Here is a 20,899-nt window from a genome sequence, read left to right on the forward strand (position 1 = left end):
CTTCACACGATTGAAAGGGAGTTGACGTGTGAAACGCCTGTGGTTTGTTTGAAATTGGACGTGCCTTTCTGTGCGTGTATTGACTCTCTGCCATGTCGCCCTCGAGCTGTCAGTGCTGGAGATGACTCCTGGCAGCTTCTGGGAAGGAGGGTGTCTGGTGGGGAATAGGTGGAGCAATGCATTGACTTAAGGTGGAAAGAAAGATGAAGTCAGGGGTTGAGCGCTGGTTTCTGTGCTGTCGTTGCTTTTTGAAAGGCAAAAGGAGTATCGTGGGGGCGGGAGGGAGGCCCTCACCAGCAGCTGAATGACAAGTGCGGCAATCCGAGGGTTCATTCAGAAGGTTGGGTGGGTAACCGTTAGACCATCTGCCACCTCCTCCCTTGAGGCAGCACAGCGAGACAAGACAAAAGGGCTGCTGTCACAAACTTATGCTGCTCCCCAGGTTGGGGCTGACATAATGGAGATTACATGCTGCCCTGCACTCCAGGAGGAGTGGGTGGGGGGGAGGGGTGGGTGAGCTGCTGTTTCTGTGTCAGGGTTGTGAATGAGTTAAGAACATTGACAACGTGCTGTGTTTGAAACAATACGGCTGAATGCATCAGCCCTCGAGTCCCATTCTCAAGGAGCTGATAGTGGATCTGTGCCAAGTCCCTTGTCAGAAGAGATTAGTGGAGAAGATCCTGCTCCTTAGCTCAGACAAACTGTTGGACAGAAGAAGAGAAAGAAACAATTCTTGCCTGGGACAGCAGAACAGTCAGCGGCTGTTGGTGTGTGTGTCTGTGTGTGTGTGGGTGTGTGTCTGAGGGAGAGGGAAGAGTTGCTTGACCTGCAATAGGAGTTTGAAACCTGCTGCCTTAATTGGGAACAGGGGGAGATTTAGCTTATCAGAGGCTCGCAGTTTGTGAGGAAGCCCAGGCTGTGCTGGGAACCTTCCCCAGTGAAGTGAGACCAGAGACACTGACCTGACGAGTGCTTTCGAACTTCAGATCACCCCGAATCTCAACGCGCCAAAAACCGCAGCCTGACCAGCCTGGAAAGGAAGAAGAAATATTCTGGAGCCACTGAGGAATCTTCTTAAAAAAAAAACCCGGGAGAGTGAGAGAATTGAGACCGTCAGCCAGTTCCCCTTAAAAGCTGTAGGAGTGGGGAAAGTTTCGGAATTGTAGAAATTCCCTAACTGATTGTCTTTATTATAAAGAAGCAAACATGTTCTCACTACACAGTAACCGTAAGTACAGAACTTTATTTTGTTCCAGTGGGTGACTTGCTGTGGCTCATGTAGTAACCCTCTCTCTCCTTCTGAACATAAATATAAATATAAGAAATAGGAGCAGGAGCAGGCCACATGAAACCCCCTCCCCCCGCCTCCAAGCCTGCTCCACCATTCAGAAGGTTGTGGTTTCAACTCCTGCTCCTGAGACTTGAGCACATAGTTCAAGCTGAGACTTCGGTGCAGCACTGAGGGAGTGCTGCACTGGCTATGGCGCTGTCTTTCAGTTAAGTCCCTCTCGTTGGGGACACAGCTCCACAGATGATGCCACACTCCATTCCCTGAGCTCCCATTCTTCACCTGACTGCCAGTAGCAGTCTGACCACGGAAGAATTCATAATCTGGTCCTGTCTGCCCCCAACACCCACACCATAAGAGGTCACCAGATAGCGACTGATGTTTTTGCACCTTCGCCCCCAACTGCTTCTAACCCAGAGGGACTGAAAAAATCGTAGTCCCCCTCCCCCCCTCCCATTGAGTAAAGACTGGGAGAATTACAGAGATGCTCGAGGAATTATCAACACCAGTGAACCAAACAACATTGGTCCCATCCCCTGTCCAGTAACTTGGTGGCATTCACATTGCCATGGTTAGGATACTGGGATCAGTGCACCATAAGGTTGCAAATCTCTGGAGTAAACAGAGCTGAGATTTTCCTCAGAGAGTGATCTGCAAACCCTTCACTGAACATGGTCAGAAACAGCGAGTGAGATTTTACAACTCCACCAAAACTGGTAATTCAGTTCTTTGAATCCTATGGGATCTTGCTGTGTTCAGACAAGCTGAGGAATTTACCTACAAAGCAAAAGTGACGGCTCCTCAAACAGTATCATTCATTGCTCAGGATGTACTTTCTTGGAATCGTGCAGTGCAGGAGGGAAATTGAAGTTAAGACAGAACAACACATAATGAAACTGAATTGTGACACCCTTCATTAGGGCAGCAATACTTTCTACCAAAATCATGTAGATAAAAGCAGATCTAATACTGTTCAGTCCGCAGAGTTCCTTATCTCAGCCACGTGGCTTTGAGGAGTGAAGACTGTGCACATGAGAACTAATTGGAGTACAGTCTTCAGTGATGTCCCTCGAGGGCTCAATCATGGAGGGGGGCACGAAGTTTAACTTTATATAGTGCTGCACAGTGCTCGCAGTATCCTGTCACTGCCAAGAGGGAAACTCTCAACTTGTCCAGCAACTCCCCATCCTACTTGCACTTGCCCCTCAGTCTCAGGCTGAGCACAGCTCAGGAGGACAGTGGATATAAACAGGAGGATGGACAGAAAAGTGAGGAGGTGCTATATAGTGTGGGAGCAGGAAGCTGTAACTGCAATAGTGAAACACACAGAGATGTTTCACTTAAGAAAATACTACTTACCTTGGCTGGGCTCCAGAAGATAAAAGGCACACTATCTACAGGGCTGACTGGGGGAGGAATGATTGGGAAGAGGACAGAAGTTTGTTTGAAGAGTCACATCAAAACCTCCAATCAGGCAACCTTCATATTAACCACTTAGTTGCAGATATATTCTTGGGAGTGAACTGGAGGCTTTAACATAGCAGTTGTTAGTGATGGGATGGAAGGTGAGCTAGACACAGTTTTACAGATTGTAGTAGTGTGGAACTGTTTGGTCTGTATTACTGGAACAGGAGTTCTTCTGGCGCAGTGAGGAGTGACCCTGCCCCTGAGCCACAAACTCCGGCTTTGAGTCCCACCCCACAACTTGATGATCATGAAAGGTGCATTCGTAACGTGGCCAAATGGGTTGATTATCAATTTGTAAATATGCCTATGACAGGCGGTAAGAGCGGGAGAGTCTCCTGGTCAGCCAGAATTGTGTGGTAGCTGCAGTGTAACAGCCATGTTAAAAGACTCCACACACAAACTCTTACCACCGGCTGTACTGCACAGTAGTAGTGTTCTCCTCACTTCGAGGGCCTGCCGGTGATGCTGATTACCTTAACAGTATACAGGAGGTTGTAGGAGTATTGGGGCTCTGAAAGTCATTAAAAGCTGCATAATAGGAGCAGAAGTGTAAACCCATGTAAAATACAGCTTCTGACCTTATAATGGAAGCAAGTTCATTGATGAAGTGGCTGACAGTGACTGGGCCTCGGACAGAACCCTGAGGAACTCCTGCAGCAATGTACCAGTGATCTCTAACAACCAAACCATCTTCCTCTGGGCCAGGTATGACTCCAGTCAGGGGTGAGTTTTCCCCCTGATTCACATTGGCTTGAGTGGGATTTGATGGGAGAGTTAAAATTCTCATCCTTGTTTTCAGATTCCTCCATGACCTCTTCTCCATCTCTGTAATCGCCTCTAGCCCCTAAAAGCCTCCAAAATCTCTATACTCCTTCAATTCTAGCTTCTTGCACATCCCTGATTTAAATTGTTCCACCATTGGTGGACATGCCCTCAAGTGTCACGGCCATAATCTCTGCAATTCCTTCAGACCTCTGCTCTTTTAAGACCCTCCTTAAAGCCACCTCTTTGACAAGCTCCTTATGTAGCTCGGTGCCTGATTTATGCTCCTGTGAAACTCCCTGGGGACATTTTACTATGTTAAAGGTGCTATATAAATGCAGCTGTTCTTAGAGTATTAGCAGGGTGTTATTTGTTAGTATAGTTAGTATACTGGAGGAACCTTTCTCGAGTTCTCAACAGTGTCTTGGGATATCACTGGACTGCTGACAGCCTTGCTTTGATCGAAAGACAGAATTAGTCCAGTGTTTTCTTGGGGATTCACTGGTGCTGATAGTACCAGCTTTTCACTCCCCTAAACCCATGCCTGATGAGTTCTCCAGGTAGACCACAGCTCTTAGTGCAGACTGCTAGTGATAGACCTCCTCGACTGTTTGAATGCAGAGGGTTACACGTATATGCCCTCATATCCTGTTGCACTGTTCAGTCCACTTGAGAAACATCTCGTTGTTTGGCTTTTCCCAGAAGAAAGTTCTGGCAGCTGTGTCCATTCTCCCTTTCCCTCCCCTCCCTCTCTCCCACATGCAGTCAGCACACATGGAAATAAGTCTGTTCTTGGGCTGTCTAAAAAGACAGGGTTCATTTCCACATTGATTGTCCAGATAGTGCCATTACTACTTCCACTACCCCTTTGGGTCTTATCCCTCAACTGATAGCTGCCACAGCACAGTGTGACTTTCTCAGCTCATTGCTGATGATAATAACCCACTATTCTCAATGTCAGGTGCCTGTCTGAAATATTTTTCATTTTGAACCTGGGACATTGCCAGTGAGGTGACTTGGCAACACTCTGTGTCACACTGCCTGCCAAACTACATTTTATTGAGCTGCCTAAACTCCAAAAGCCCCACCCTACACCCTACTTTTATTGGGCAGGGGTATTAAGGCTTACAGAACCTAAGTGGGTGGGTAGATGGGGGGTTTAAGATACAGATCAGCCATGATATTAAATGGAGGGATAGACACAAAGGGGCTGAGTGGCCTCCTCCTATGTATACACTGTTCCTCCTCCTTTGTCCGTGTTGAAATCAGACTTATGGTTGCTGTCTGCCCTATCTCACCCTTTCCCAGTATCTCAGTGCTCCTCACTTCCCCTTCAATCCTCCTTGCTTCCTAAGAGAAATGGACTATTTTCTAAAGCATCACTTAAACATCACCTAAAAGTTTAGTAGTTCTAGTTTCCCTGCTCTCTAACTCATTACCCAATGCTGTGTGCCTTTTGTTACTCAATGACAACCAAAGGATGGGTGTCTGTAATGATGCTGTGGTTAACAATGTTCTCATTGTCTCCCACTGACTTGCCCCAACACATCAGATAAGCCTTAATCTAGACAACAGCAAACATAAGGCACAACTAAAAAGCAAAGCCGCTGTGACAAAGAGTCAGGATAACGTGGAGAATTTCAGATGTCAGATAGCTAGGAGCAATATGTCTCTAAATTCTGCCATACCTGTCCCATTTCCCCCTCCTCACCAGCCCCAAATCCTTAACTTAATGGGCTTGGGTTTGACAGACACACGTCTAACAGACCATCCGTTATCCATGTGTGGGCCTGGCTTGAGTGAGCTTCTGAAAGCTATTCGGTTGTGGGGGCAATCATAACTGATACTGATTCCGCCCCCTTGCCTTTATCTATCCATGCTGGCACTCTCGGGGTTAACCCTGGAGCAGTTAGACCCATGCCATATGGAGAGAAAGGATTTAATTTCTCCAACATCTTTGAGGACCTTGGGATTTGCCAAAGCACTTCACAGCTAATAAATTACTTCTCGAAATGCAGTCCCTGTTGTAAAGTGGGGAATGCCACAGCGAATTTGCTCATGGAAAGTTCCTGGACACAGCGGCAGGATCAATATCCAGATGGTCTGTGTTAGGTGGGGACTGCAGTGGGTGGGAGGGGAAGCCTGTGCCTGTGGGGTTTACCCCCCCAGCAAGCACCAGCTCCTTCAGGACAGGAGGGGAGAGAAATCTTGGGAGGGTTGTGGGATCTTGTGGGATGGGATCTGTCATGAAAAGATGAGGGGAGATTCTGTGTGAGTTTATTGGGAGCAGTAGCAGTTTGGGCTCTCAGTTTAACCTGTCCACCCTTCGCTGCTTCAGGTGAACGCAGGGTTGAAGTGCTTGCGTTGAGCCCTTTTCTCCAGAACTTGTTGCCTCTGTTCAAAGCAGGAGCTCACTGCAACACTGTTTTCTTTCCCCACTCTTCCACATTCTCAGTGATGTATACTGTTCACAGTCACAGCCCAGTTGTCTCCACTTTGCCTGTTCCAAAGAATGCCCTTTATCATGATGAGAATTACAGGAATGAGATTTTTTAAAAACCTGGCCTGGAGTATTCAAGACCAGTTAACATTAGGATTTATTTTTCTGTCCGACAATGTTTTTTAAAAATTTTTTTTATTAAATCAGCCCTGTCTCAGTGCGTGATGCCCGTCACACCTCTGAGTCAGAAGATCGTAGCTTCAAGACCCCCTCCAGAGACTTGAGCACACGTAATCCAGGCTGACGCACCCCCGATGCTAGTGCTGAGGGAGCGCCGCACTGTCGGAGGGTCAGTGCTGAGGGAGCGCCGCACTGTCGGAGGGTCAGTGCTGAGGGAGCGCCGCACTGTCGGAGGGTCAGTGCTGAGGGAGCGCCGCACTGTCGGAGGGTCAGTGCTGAGGGAGCGCCGCACTGTCGGAGGGTCAGTGCTGAGGGAGCGCTGCACTGTCGGAGGGTCAGTACTGAGGGAGCGCCGCACTGTCGGAGGGTCAGTGCTGAGGGAGCGCCGCACTGTCGGAGGGTCAGTGCTGAGGGAGCGCCGCACTGTCGGAGGGTCAGTGCTGAGGGAGCGCCGCACTGTCGGAGGGTCAGTGCTGAGGGAGCGCCGCACTGTCGGAGGGTCAGTACTGTGGGAGCGCCGCACTGTCAGAAGTGCTGTCTTTCAGGATGAGACATTAAACCCGGGCCCCATCTGCTCTTTCGGGTAGGTGTATAAGGGGAGGTGATGGTGTAGTGGTATTGTCGCTGGACTAGTATTCCAGAGATCCAGGGTAATGCTCTGGGGTTTGAATCCCACCACAGCAGATGGTGGAATTTGTATTCAATAAAAATCTGGAATTAAAAGTCTGATGATGACCATGAAACTATCATCGATTGTTGTAAAACCCATCTGGTTCACTAATGTCCTTCAGGGAAGGAAATCTGTTGTCCTTACCTGACTCTTAACTGTCCACTGAAATGAACTCAGAAGCTATTGCGTTGTATTCAGGCTGTCTCACCACCATCTTCTCAAGGGCTGGTTGGGGATGGGCAGGTACAGCATGGCCCTGCCAGTGACACACTTATCCCAAGATGAAACCTTTTTGAAACGTTTATAGTCAGTTGCAACATTCGTTTCTACAGCTACAGTTACCTGACTGATGAAGTGGCCATAAAGAAACATGAAAGTTAGGAGCTGAATGGCACAACCGTTCCCTGGAGCCAGATTACAGGAGATGTGCGGTCATTATTCGTCATGGAGCTCTGTTACATAAAGGTGTAAGAAGCAGAGGGGGAGATGAGGAGAATGTTTTTTTGACACAGCGAGTTGTTGTGATCTGGAAGGCGCTGCCTGAAAGGACGGTGGAAGCAGATTCAATAGGAACTTTCAAAAGGGGGAATTGGATAAATACTCGAAAAGGAGAAATTTGCAGGACTGTGGGGGAGAGAGAGCGGGGAGTGAGGACTAAATGGATAGATCTTTCACAAAGAGCTGGCACTGGCTCGATGGGCTGAATGGCCTCCTGGGCTAAGTTTTTGTTGAGTATGAGTATCAAGGACTACAGGAGGTGAGTTGGGTTGAGAGAAAATATAAACCATGGTTTAATTGAATGGTGGAGCCAGGGGCTGAATGGCCTCGTCTGGTTCCTGTGTAACAGGTTTGAGGGGCTGAATGGCCTCCTTCAGTTCCTGTGTAACAGGTTTGAGCGGCTGAATGGCCTCCTCCTGTTCCTGTGTAACAGGTTTGAGCGGCTGAATGGCCTCCTTCAGTTCCTGTGTAACAGGTTTGAGGGGCTGAATGGCCTTCTGCTGCTTCCTAAAGCTGTATGAAAGAGATTTGAAATTGCAGTTCCTTCTTGAAAATTTTCAAGCGGAGGATTTTTACCCCACCATTAATTTAGAAATAAATATATTTTATAATTGGGATAGTTGCAGAAGCACCGCCCAGAATTGGAGTGGAATTGCCAGCATGTACTGTACAGGATGTGAGTCCTGAGTATCTGGATATCCTGTACATGGGATGAGTGTTATCACTTTATGACGTTATGTTTTGTTCCTGAGAATGTTGGCTTATCAGAAATCACCGGGCAAACCTTTGGACTTTCCTTTCATTAGAGGCTGAGTGAAGGAGACTTGCTGATCAGGGCAGTGCTGGCATTAATCTCAGCTCCATGCTGCAACAACTGAGGCAGCAGTCAGGGCTTCGCAACTGCTAGAACATGCCATGGGCAAGGAACAGGGTCAGCTGTGATTCAGTGGGTCCCACTCTCATCTCGGAGTCAAAAGGGCCTGATCTTCAAGTTCCACTCCAGAGATTAGAACCTCAAAAATCGAGGTGTATACTCCCAGTGCAATATTGAGGGAGCACCGCACTGTTGGAGGGTCAGTGCTGAGGGAGATCCGCTCTGCCGGAGGGTCAGTACTGAGGGAGCGCCACACTGTCAGAGGGTCAGTGCTGAGGGAGCTCCGCTCTGCTGGAGGGTCAGTACTGAGGGAGTGCAACACTGTCGGAGGGTCAGTGCTGAGGGAGCGCCGCACTGTCGGAGGGTCAGTACTGAGGGAGTGCCGCACTGCCGGAGGGTCAGTACTGAGGGAGCATCGCACTGCCAGAGGGTCAGTACTGAGGGAGCGCCGCACTGTCGGAGGGTCAGTGCTGAGGGAGCGCCGCATTGTCAGAGGGTCAGTACTGAGGGAGCGCTGCACTGCTGGAGGGTCAGTACTGAGGGAGCGCCGCACTGTCGGAGGGTCAGTACTGAGGGAGCGCCGCACTGTCGGAGGGTCAGTACTGAGGAGCGCCGCACTGTCGGAGGGTCAGTACTGAGGGAGCGCCGCACTGTCGGAGGGTCAGTGCAGAGGGAGCGCCGCATTGTCAGAGGGTCAGTACTGAGGGAGCGCCGCACTGTCGGAGGGTCAGTACTGAGGGAGCGCCGCACTGTCGGAGGGTCAGTACTGAGGGAGCTCACAGGATTAGATACAGAGTAAAGCTCCCTCTACACTGTCCCCATCAAACACTCCCAGGACAGTACAGCACGGGTTAAATGTCTCCACCGGCATTGATTTTAAATTGATTTTAACTTGTTTCATCAAGGATATTACAAGCAACAGAGATTGGGTTTGATCCCATCAGTCTGCTCCGGATTCAGCCCTGTTCCCAGAGATGAGGAGCCAGTGTTGTGAGTGACTGCACCACCCAGGCTGCAGGTACAGGAAACTGATCTCATCGCCATTGGCCTCTCTCAGCTTTACGTCTCAGAGAATCATGCACCACTCCCACAATCACTCGTTAACTGCAGTTGGAGCTAATCAGTGTTGTTTGCAGAATTTAGGGAGTTTATTCTTTGGAATGCTGCCTAGTTGAGTCATGTGTTTGCCTGGTTTGGCTTATCAATAGCAGGCGACTGCATATTCATCTCTAAGCACTCTAAGTATACTGATCAGTCCCTGGAGCCTAGTCTACAATCCAACTGTGTACCCGTGGAGTTCAATTTTATTACTGCAGGACAGATGAGAAGCTCAAGTTTTAATATTCCATTGTAAACAGGGATATTGTTTGGTATGTACAAGATGTTACTAACGAAAGGCAAAGGATTTAATAGTTGCTGGTTCCATTTGATGTGAATTGTAAATTAATAAGTGTTTGTTATTCCTGTCTATCACCGGGTTAATTTGTGTCTGTCACAAGGTTAATGTATAACCGTGACTGTCACAATGGTAATGTGTAACTGTGTGTGTCACTAACAGTTACTGTCACTGGACTAACGTATCACTGATAATGTGTAACTGTGACTGTCACTGGGTTAATCAGTAACTCTTATCTGTCACTGGGTTCATGTATAACTGTGTCTGTAACTGGGTTAACACGTATCTGTGTCTGTCACTGGGCTCATGTGTAACTGTGACTGCCACAAGGGTAATGTGTAACTGTGTGTGTCACAGTGACTGTCACTGGACTAACAAATAACTAATAACGTATAATTGTGACAGTCACTGGGTCAATAAGTAACTGTGTCTGTCATGGGTTAATGTGTAACTGTGACTGCCACAAGGGCAATGTCAAACTGTCTGTGTCACTAATAGTGAGTGTCACTGGGCTAATGTATAACTAATAATGTGTAACTGTGACTATCATTGTGTTAACCTAGAACTGTGACTGTCAGTGTGTTAATGTGTAACTATCTGACACTGGGCTAATGTGTAACTGTGACTGTCACTTAACGTGTATCTGTATCTGTCACTGGGTTAATCTGTAACTGTGACTGTCACTGGGTTAATCTGTAACTGTGACTGTCACTGGGTTAATCTGTAACTGTGACTGTCACTGGGTTAAGGTTTAACTGTGACTGTCACTGTTTTAATGTGTATCTGTGTCTGTCACTGGGTTAATGTGGAACTGTGACTCTTACTGGTTAATGTTTCTTCCACATTACAACAGCAGTGACTGCTCTTTTGGAGTAATTCAGGGAATGTGAAGTTGATGTGTGAAGTCAGTGTGGAAATCGGAATCTTTTTAAAGTACCGATGTTCTTAAACCCAGGGAGCTGGTACTTGAGCTGTGAGAGGGGTGTGGTTCACATCTGTTGTTAATTGTGTGGGATTGGACAGCACTGGTTGGTAGATCCTATCTTACCCAGTGACAAGGTAATTTCTTTAATAAATTCTCTCTGTGACACAGGGGAATTTTTCAGGCCTGTAATGTGAATGGACTAGCGACACATCCCATCAGTTCCCCAGCTGTGCTTCACCAAGTAACAGCTCACTCCCTCGTGGGGTTCCTGCTAGGCCAGGAACATAGGAACACGAGCAGGCCATTCAGCCCCTCCAGCCTATTGCGCCCGCTCACGGCTGCTCTGTTCACCAGCCAGAGTTCTCTCCTTTCACTGTGCTCCTGAGGGACGAGGCAAGAGGAATGCCAGTAACAGGTTCCCTGTCACATGCAGCAACGGCAAGTGACTGAGCAAGGATTCCATCAGCCAGATTCATCCCCCTGTGGTCTTTGTGTGAGACACCTTTTGGATGCCTCTATAGTGAAACTTTGCCCACAGTCTGTGTGTCTTTACTCACAGAGAGCCATGACTCATAGTGAATGCATGCCATTGCATAACTTGGCTATAAACTTTATTGAGTCAAATAAACATCAGTGTTCTGTGCACTGCGCAGTGTTCTACCTGCTGGATTGGATTCAACATGACACTGTTGCCTTGTATGTCTTCATTTTAAACAAATGTTTTATATACAGAGATGTATGTATATGTCTATATATACACATATACACACGTGTGACAGCCTAAAGCTGAGTAAGTATCTGGGAGCTTAAACCAAACTGCAGTTGATTCAATGGGGTAGTTCTGCTTCAATCCTATCCCCTGTCTCCAAACTAAACCCTGGAGAGACTTTAAAACTCACTGACTCCGTCCCTGACCCTTTCCACTCAGTTGACAGGACTGTGATTAAATAAGAGGAAGAACTTCCATTTCACCAGCGCTTTTCACAACCTCAGGATGTGCCAAACAGCTTCACAGCTAATGAAGTACTTTCGAAGTGCAGTCAGTCGTAATGTAGGAAACGTGGCAACAGGTTTGTACACAGCAAGATCCCACAAACAGCAATTTTTAAAAATTCTTTCATGGGATGTGGGCGTTGCTGACAAGTCCAGCATTTTGTTGCCCACCCCTAATTGCCCTTGAGCTGAGTGGTTTGCTCGGCCATTTCAGAGGGGCAGTTAAGAGTCAGACACATTGCGGTGGGTCTGGAGTCACGTGTAGGCCAGACCGGGTAAGGACGGCAGATTTCCTTCCCCAAAGGGAATTAGTGAACCAGATGGGTTTTTACGACAATCGATGATAGTTTCGTGGTCACCGTTACTGAGACTAGTTTTCAATTCCAGATTTATTAATTGAATTTAAATTCCACCGGCTGCCCTAGTGGGATTGGAACCCATGTCCCCCAGAGCATTAGCCTGGGCCTCTGGGTCACTAGTCCAGTGACATTACCACTATGCCACCATCTCCCCAAATCTGGTTGCAACCAGATAATCTTTTTTTTTAGTGATGTTGGTTTTGGGATAAATATTGGCCCCAGGACACCGGGAAGAACTCCCCCCTGCTCTACTTTCAACAGTGGCTGTGGGATCTTTTATACCAACCCAAGAGGGCAGACGGAGGCTCGGTTTAATGTCTCATTCTGAAAGACGGCACCTCCGACAGTGCGGCACTCCCTCAGTACTGACCCTCCGACAGTGTGACGCTCCCTCAGTACTGACCCTCCAACAGTGTGACGCTCCCTCAGTACTGACCCTCCGACAGTGCAGCACTCCCTCAGTACTGACCCTCCGACAGTGTGACGCTCCCTCAGTACTGACCCTCCGACAGTGTGAGGCTCCCTCAGTACTGACCCTTTGACAGTGCGGCGCTCCCTCAGTACTGACCCTCTGACAGTGCGGCACTCCCTCAGCACTGACCCTCTGACTGTGCGGCGCTCCCTCAGTACTGACCCTCCGACAGTGCGGCGCTCCCTCAGCACTGAGCCTCTGACTGTGCAGCACTCCCTCAGTACTGACCCTCCGACAGTGCGGCGCTCCCTCAGCATTGACCCTCCGACAGTGCGGCGCTCCCTCAGTACTGACCCTCCGACAGTGTGACGCTCCCTCAGTACTGACCCTCCGACAGTGCGGCGCTCCCTCAGTACTGACCCTCCGACAGTGCAGCACTCCCTCAGCACTGACCCTCTGACAGTGCGGCGCTCCCTCAGTACTGACCCTCCGACAGTGCGGCGCTCCCTCAGCACTGACCCTCTGACTGTGCAGCACTCCCTCAGTACTGACCCTCCGACAGTGCGGCGCTCCCTCAGCACTGATCCTCTGACTGTGCAGCACTCCCTCAGTACTGACCCTCTGACTATGTGGCCCTCCCCCAGTGCTGGCATGGAGTGTATCAGCCTGCATTCTAGAGCTCAGGTCTGTGGAGTGTGGCTCAGACCCAGAACCTCCTGACTCTGTCAGAGACAGACAGAGAGCCCCACCCACTGAGATCACAGCCAAGACCTACATTTCCCTTTCAAATGTGTAGCTTCAAGCCTTGTCTCCCAGACACCTGGTTTTTATTATAATGTCAAAGGCAGTTAGCTCTTGACTCCACTCTTTCCCACCATGCTTCCTGTAAGGAACCTATTCCAATCTCCATCTTTCTCTGTATCCCTTTGCAAGGGAGTGGGGTGGGACAGATAGCAAGGTGGAGTTGAGATACAGCCAGATCAGCCATGACGGAGCAGACTCAAAGAGCTGATGGCCTACTCCTGCTCCTGAGTCCTAGATCCTTATGTCTTCCTTTTACCTAAACCGGGAATTCCTTCCCCCATGGCTGCCAGGCCCTCGATCATGTCCGATCTATTTCCCACCAATTTTGCTCTCAACCACATTCCCTCGCTCCTGAACTACGATAGGGTGTCCCCTCTCATTCCCTTTTACCCCCTCCCAGCCTCCTCAGTTATCAGATCACCCTCTCTCATTTCTTATATTCTCGCAGGTCTAACGAAAGGTCATTGACCTGAAACGTTAACACTGTTTCTCCCTCCACAGATACTGCCCGAGCTGAGGAATATTTCCAGCATGTTGTGTGTTTGTTTATCATTTATTCTCTTGCCTGTTTTGACTGCAGATCTTGCGTGAGGATATAGACCAGGTGGACATCGAGGGGGATTCCTCTCTGTTGCTGTAGTGAAGGATTGAAACTGCAACTCTCCAGCATGAATCTATGAACGGGTGGAAACAGCAGTTCTTTGTAAGATTTGATCTGTTCCTGGGGAAGTTCACCCCCCACCTGTTGCCCTCCCTCTGACGTATTACCTCTGACATATCACAAGAGTATTGTTCAGGTTCTTCAGAGCTGTGAGCGTGGCTGCAGTGACATCTTTGACTGAATCAGGGGAAGACAAGTAACCTTCACTGAAGGTAGCACCAGATCGCTACAGGGAGAGAGAGAGAGAGGGAAAGACAACAACAAAGATGTCAGCTAAGGCCCCCATCTACCTGAAGCGGACCAACCGGAAAGGAAAGAAGGAAAAGTTGCGCGACATCTTGTCTTCCGACATGATCAGCTCACCGCTCGGAGATTTCCGCCACACCATTCACATCGGGAGCGGAGGAGAGGACGACATCTTTGGCGACATTTCCTTCCTGAAGGGCAAGTTCCACCTCCTCCCGGGCAAGCAGGGAGGCACGTTGTCGGGGAAGGCCAGTCGGTATATGTCCTATGAGTTCACCAGGACTGCCAGCCTGTACGGTGAGCAGCAGCAGCAGCAATCTTCACCCCTCTTGAAGAACGCCATTTCTCTGCCGGTGATAGCGGGCCCTCAAGTTGCGACCCAGCCTGTGGCCGAGGCACCCCCCAAACCGCCCAGGCTGCACTTGGACGATAAGGACGGAGAGCCCCCAGCCAAGGAGACAGCCTCGAAGGGAAGCCAAGAGCCAGGGCAAATGGGCAAGGTACAGGCCCCTCCAGACTCTGGCCTCAGCAGCGGACAGTCAGAGGCTAACGAACTTTCTCAAGATGATCAGAGAACCACCAACCACGTCCACTCAAAGCTAGACTTTGTCATGAAGGAACATCCCGAGAGGAGCCTGCTTTCCAACGCCGTCTCCCTCCTGTCCCTTCACCTGGACCTGGGTCCATCTATCTTAGACGATGTGCTTCAGATCATGGACAAAGAGCAGGACATCCGGCCCAACATGACTTCCCTGGAGTCCAGCCCTAGGTGTGAAATCCTTTCCTTTCAGTAGGAGCCCCTACTTGTTTGTGGGGGTGGGGGGGGTTCTCTCAGCGAGACCAGCACTGACCTGGCCGAGCAGTGTGAGACAGACAGGGAGGGGAAGAGACATGTGGTCCTAATCTAAAGCCATTACAGTATTATAACAACAAACACGAACTGTCTGCATTTCTGGAGATGTTTGCATTCTAGCTGGGCTGAAGAAGCTGCCTGTCTGCAGAGTGCGAAGACCCTACTCTCTGAGGGAGGGGAACCAAATACCAGCCTCAACGCCGGAGCTTGTGACTAATCACCCAGGAGAGCTTCACCCCCTCATCCCGTCCCCCTGCCCCCCGATCCCGTGTCATAAACTACTGACTCCAATCGTCCATCCACTTTCTCCCCTTGTATGAGGCTCTGTATCTGGAGTTCCGACCTGTGGAACATTTACGAGATCCTTTGGATGGTTCATCCTGGAGATAGTTTGCTCGGGGGGTGGTGGGAGGGCTTTATTTTTTGGTGAGGGGGTGCAGGGGGATTGGGGTGGAGTGAGAGATCAAAACGCAGTGATTGGAACACTTCCTGTGCCTGACTGTTTGAGGACATTCACGACTTATCGAACATTTGTAACGAACAGGGGCTGTCAATATGTTCAGCCCCGATAGCAGCAGTGTGACACTTTGGTTTTTCCATCTCTGTAGCCCAATCAATGTCCATCTACAAGGGCACTTCAGTGCTCTGGTCCCGTTCACTTCCCACCCTCCACCACCAGAGACAAGGCTGAGACCTTCAAACTCATTTCACACAGGCCTCCTCCAGCTAGGGAGCACTCTGACCCTGCCACTCTCGGCTGCCTTGGAGCCTAGATCTGAAAAAGGGCCAGTCTGTAAGCCAATCCCCCACAATCTAGCTGCTATATGGAGCTAAAAGACCATTGGAAGAAGAGCAAGGGGGAGTACTCCCCAGTGTCCTGGGTCAATATTTATCCCTCAACCAACATCACTCAAATGGACCACCTGGCCATTCATGGGAGCTTGCTGTGTGAAAATTGGCTGCGGCATTTCTTGCATCACACTTCAAGAGGCTGTGACACACTTTGGGATGTCCTGAGATTCTGAAAGGTGCTGGGGAAATTCAGATTCAGTCCAGCTTCCTTAGGGTCAGTTTTGCATTGAAATGAGAATACTTCTCAAAGATGGATTTGCGTGGATGAAGTAGTACTGCTATTCTCGAGCCCCGCCAGGGGCCTGATTTCGACTAAACAGAAACATTTTTACAAAATGCAATCATTTGTTTCTCACCCCAGTTAGTATCGGAGATGTTTTATGCCAGTGACCATTTAATCTTGCACCTGAAATGCTGCTGTGTTATCTCTGCAACTCTTCATCTACCAGTTTCATCTCACAAACAAATTGATTTGGTTGTGGAGAACTGTTGCTTTGTCCACGCTGTGTTGTGCTTTTAACTTCGAATAGTGAAAGGTATCTTCTCTTTCCCATGATATTACCTCTTAAGTGTCAACTTGGCTCAACTCAGTATCACCCTGACCTTGGCTTGAACTCTGCCCTGGTATTTGAGCTCATAATCCAGGCCGACACTCCTAGGGCAATGCCAAGGGAGTGCTGTGCTGTCAGAGGTACCAACTTTCAGCGGAGATGTTAAACAGGACCTTGCCTGCTTGAAATAAGATCCCGTAGCACTGTACAAAGAGGAGCAGGAGACGTGTCCTCCCTCAACTGAAAACAGATTTATCCTTTCCTTCAGCTTGTTGCTGGGATCTTACTGTGCACAAACTGCCTTCCATGATTGCCTACATAACAATGATTGTAGCTCAAAAGTAACCGACTATCTCATTCACACTTTGGGATACTCTGAGGATGTGACAGGTTATAATTAAATGCCACTTTGGGAAACAGGGAAAGATGGTTGGATCCAGGACTACTGATTTATCAGGCTTTTATCTACTAATTGATAGTCCAATTACTAATTTGTTTGTACTTTAACATCTATATTCGGCCTGTGCTCCGCTGAAATATCTTCTCTTCTTCCCCTCCATGTATTTCCATTGGGACCTATCTCACTGCCTTCTACTTACCCTAACTCCCCATCAAGTCCCATCCCTCCAATCCCCTAACTTTCCATTGAATCCCATTCCTCTAACCCCCTAACTCTCCCATCGAATCCCATCCCTCCAATTCCCTAACTCTCCATTGAATCCCATTCCTCTAACCCCCTAACTCTCCCATCGAATCCCATCCCTCCAATTCCCTAACTCTCCATTGAATCCCATTCCTCCGATTCCAAACTCTCCCATCGAATCCCATCCCTCCAATTCCCTAACTCTCCATTGAATCCCATTCCTCTAACCCCCTAACTCTCCCATCGAATCCCATCCCTCCAATTCCCTAACTCTCCATTGAATCCCATTCCTCCAATCCCCTAACTCTCCCATCGAATCCCATCCCTCCAATTCCCTAACTCTCCCATCGAATCCCATCCCTCCAATTCCCTAACTCTCCATCGAATCCCATCCCTCCAATTCCCTCTCCATTGAATCCCATTCCTCCAATTCCCTAACTCTCTATCGAATCCCATTCCTCTAACCCCCTAACTCTCTATCGAATCCCATTCCTCCAATTCCCTAACTCTCCATTGAATCCCATTCCTCCAATCCCCTAACTCTCCCATCGAATCCCATCCCTCCAATTCCCTAACTCCCCCATCGAATCCCATCCCTCCAATTCCCTAACTCTCCATCGAATCCCATCCCTCCAATTCCCTCTCCATTGAATCCCATTCCTCCAATTCCCTAACTCTCTATCGAATCCCATTCCTCTAACCCCCTAACTCTCTATCGAATCCCATTCCTCTAACCCCCTAACTCTCCATCGAATCCCATCCCTCCAATTCCCTCTCCATTGAATCCCATTCCTCCAATTCCCTAACTCTCTATCGAATCCCATTCCTCTAACCCCCTAACTCTCTATCGAATCCCATCCCTCCAATTCCCTAACTCTCCATCGAATCCCATCCCTCCAATTCCAAACTCTCCATCGAAGACTGTCCCTCCTGCACCCTGACTCTCCTGTCGGGCAGGGGCAGAATCTTGGCTGTGATGCCTCATGTGGCGAGATAGCAAGCCAGGACTCTGCATCCAAGGTCACACCAGAGACTTGATCGCACGCGAGGCACTGAAGGGTCCACCCCCATTCATAGTTACCCCAACAAAGGGGAGGAGCAGGGTGAAAGTTGGGATTGTGCGGCTCGTGGTCACATCTGTAATTCCGGCACTGGAATGGAAACTGTCTCGAAGATGGGCAGAGGTGGACGCACAAGGGGGGAAAGAAAGAACTTGCATTTTTATAGCGCCTGTCACAGCCTCAGGACATCCCAAAGTACTTTTGAAGCATAGTCACCCTTGTATTACCGGAGGGATTCTGGAACAATCTGGAATGGTCAGGGTCTGACCAGCTGTTTAATTTAATTTAAAGTGTGGAGACTTTGGGGTGCCTCGAGACCACTTGGCCTCATTACATCAGCGGCAACCCTCCGAAAATGTGTTTCGTTGGTTTCAGGGCACCCTGAGGGAGTGAAAGGTCTCGTATCAATGTGAGCCTTTCTTTTCTTTCAGAGAGACGAGAGATTGTGAGTGTGGGGCCCTGTATCCCATTAATATTCCATATAAAAGCTGGAGTAATGTGGACTCTCTGTGGGGGCCCTGAGTGTTCCCTTGAACAGAGCTCCAGGAGAGACTTGTGCGGCTCCATATGTACACCAGAGGAAACAGAGGTGAAAATAGCCTGGGAAAATCCAACAAGGGCATTATAAAGGTCAGGGGATGATCCAAACTCCCGGAACCGAATCCCCTCTGCTGTTTACTTCATTCAGCTTTTTTTGTATATATCATATTTTTAATCAGTTTTTTTTTTAAAAAGTTCAGATGGTTAAAGGTTATCCTGAGCCAAGCTGTTTGTAGCAGAGCTGCTGAGGCTTTGAGGACTTTGCTGTGTTTTCAGTACAGCTGCACAGCTCCCACACTTTCCTGCCTCTAAAAAAACACTACAATCCACCCTTTGTCCTCGGAATCCTTGTCTTAAGACAATAACATCCTGCATTTATGTAGCACCGTTGGCATAGGAAAACATTCCAAGGCATCCCGCAGGAGCATAAATCAGGTGAATGTTGGACAAAAGCCACATGGCGTATCAGGACAGGGGACTAAAAGCCCGGTCAAAGAGGCAGTTTTAAGGAGCGTCTTACCGGCTGTATCTATATCGGCTGCCAGTCCTCCAAAGGACCCAATTTAAAATTCTCATCCTCCTGTTCAAATCCCTCCATGGCCTTATTCCAGTCTATCTCTGTAACCCCCCCTCCAGCCCCACAGACTTCCCGGGACCTCTCAGCTCTTCCAACTCCGGCCTCTTGCAGGTCCTCCCTCCCTTCGCTCCACCTTCAGCCATTTCGCTCCTAGACTCTGGAATTCCTCTCCTAAACCCTCTCCTCTTTAAAACCCTTATTCAAAAAAAAAACACTGATTTGACCGAGATTTTAGCCACTGCTCCTATCATCTCCTTATGGGACAAATAATCCCGTGGGAGCTTCTTGGGATGTTAGCGGTGCTGTATAAATGTAAGTTATTGTATGGATCTGTTTCTCAATCATTATAAATCTACCTACCCATGTATCTCTGTCTTCCCACTTATTTATTGTGTGCGTGGAGTTATCTCCCCCATCCTGGAACCTCAGATCAACGGGGAATGCTTTATCTGAACATTTTGATCACTCCTGTCTTCCACCTCAGACCTTTGTCCCTTTCCTGTCCCCTTTCCTCTAGCTCTGTCCTTGCTTAAAATCTCTTCATCATGAACATCAGCCACTTCCAACAAGAGGTCATTGACCTGCCACATTAACTCTCTTTCTCTCTCTCTCTGCAGGTCCTACCTGACCCGCTGAGTGTTTGTAGCACTTTTACAGGTTTTGATTTAAGAATTGCACCATCTGCAGTATTTTGCTTTTTTAGCCCTGTCACAGTGGGTAGCTCTCTCTCTTTCTCTCTCTCCGCTCACTCACTCTCACCCCCGGACCAGAAGGTCGTGGGCTTGAGTTCCCGATCTTGGCCTCCCGGTCCCAGTACAGATGGAGTGCTGCACAGTCAGAGGTGTCATCTTTCAGACAGCCGACGTTAAGTGGAGGCGCTGTCTGAGCTCCGAGGTGGATGTGACTGAACCCCTTGCCCAATATTGAGAGAAGAGCAGGGAAATTCTGGCTGGAGTTGCTGGACCAATTGACTGCCCCTGTTTCCCCCACACAGCAACACTGACCAACACTTCAAAACCACGTTGACTGTAAAGGTCTTTGGGATGTCCTGAGGTTGTGAAAAGCTCAAATAAAAGCCTGTTTTTTTTCTTTTGATCTAACACCTCTGCAATCGGTCTGTATTGTGTGGGGGTTCGGGGGAGGGTTGGCTTTGCTGTTGCCACACAGTGAATGGCCTGACCCCAGCAGCACTTACTGTACATGTAGAATCCAGTTCCCCCAGCATGTGAAAGGACAGAGTTAGCAGCGAATCTTGGAGGACGCTGTGTTTACCCAATGTTCCAGACTGTGCTGACCCGTGTGACCCCTGCAGCTTATTCAATGAGTCATTTGTATACAAAACCCCCTAAAATTCACCACACACAAAAACAGCGCTGGCTCTTTTCCCAACCCTAGAAAAAGCTGGCCAGGATCTCCATGGAGACAGCTGCTCGTGTAAGGGTCTTGTGACTAAAAGCCAAAGTGTTCCCATCAATGAAATTACATCAACAGAACCATCCAGAGAGAATGCACTTTTCACTCCCATCAGAGTGCTGATTCACAGGGGCAGTAAATCTCTTTTCACAGACACCCTGCCCCATCCCCCACAAGGGTCCCGGGTTCAGGCCAATTATTCTTCTTTGCCAGAGGAGAAACTGTCAACCTTAAAGGTGCTTGCTTCATCATGTACTCGAGTCAGGCAAGGGAGCTGGAGAGCAACATCCTGTTGTCCTGCTCAGACATCTCAGGGCCACAGGGGGTGTCCGGACTGAATCCCCTCACTCAGTGGGTTTTCAGTGTGCAGTGTTGGAATGGGGAAGTACAGTCAACTAAGCAATGGCGACAGAATTCCGTGCCAACCCCCCACC

The 20,899-nt window shown here is 48.8% G+C and overlaps 1 protein-coding gene across 5 annotated transcripts; it reads left to right on the forward strand.

Moving 5' to 3' along the window:
- The first annotated feature begins 745 nt into the window (after nt 1-745).
- Nucleotides 746-20,183, forward strand: LOC144672912 (cdc42 effector protein 2-like). Of its 5 annotated transcripts, none has more exons than XM_078534919.1 (2): nt 746-767; nt 13,649-20,183. In XM_078534919.1, the coding sequence occupies exon 2, from the start codon at nt 13,996-13,998 to the stop codon at nt 14,767-14,769; it is 774 nt and encodes a 257-aa protein (XP_078391045.1). In that variant the 5' UTR covers nt 746-767; nt 13,649-13,995; the 3' UTR covers nt 14,770-20,183. The 5 variants fall into 5 exon arrangements, with proteins under 5 accessions (XP_078391045.1, XP_078391042.1, XP_078391043.1 ...); XM_078534916.1 differs by lacking the exon at nt 746-767 and adding an exon at nt 793-1,228; XM_078534917.1 differs by lacking the exon at nt 746-767 and adding an exon at nt 8,126-9,197.
- The last annotated feature ends 716 nt before the right edge of the window (nt 20,184-20,899 follow it).

This window comes from Cetorhinus maximus, unplaced genomic scaffold, assembly GCF_964194155.1.
Source record: "Cetorhinus maximus unplaced genomic scaffold, sCetMax3.hap1.1 HAP1_SCAFFOLD_140, whole genome shotgun sequence".
In the NCBI taxonomy this organism is placed as follows: Eukaryota; Metazoa; Chordata; class Chondrichthyes; order Lamniformes; family Cetorhinidae; genus Cetorhinus; species Cetorhinus maximus.

What these genes read in the sequence shown, in the direction of transcription:
- LOC144672912 (XM_078534919.1), top strand. Translation starts at nt 13,996, where the DNA reads ATGTCAGCTAAGGCCCCCATCTACCTGAAGCGGACCAACCGGAAAGGA.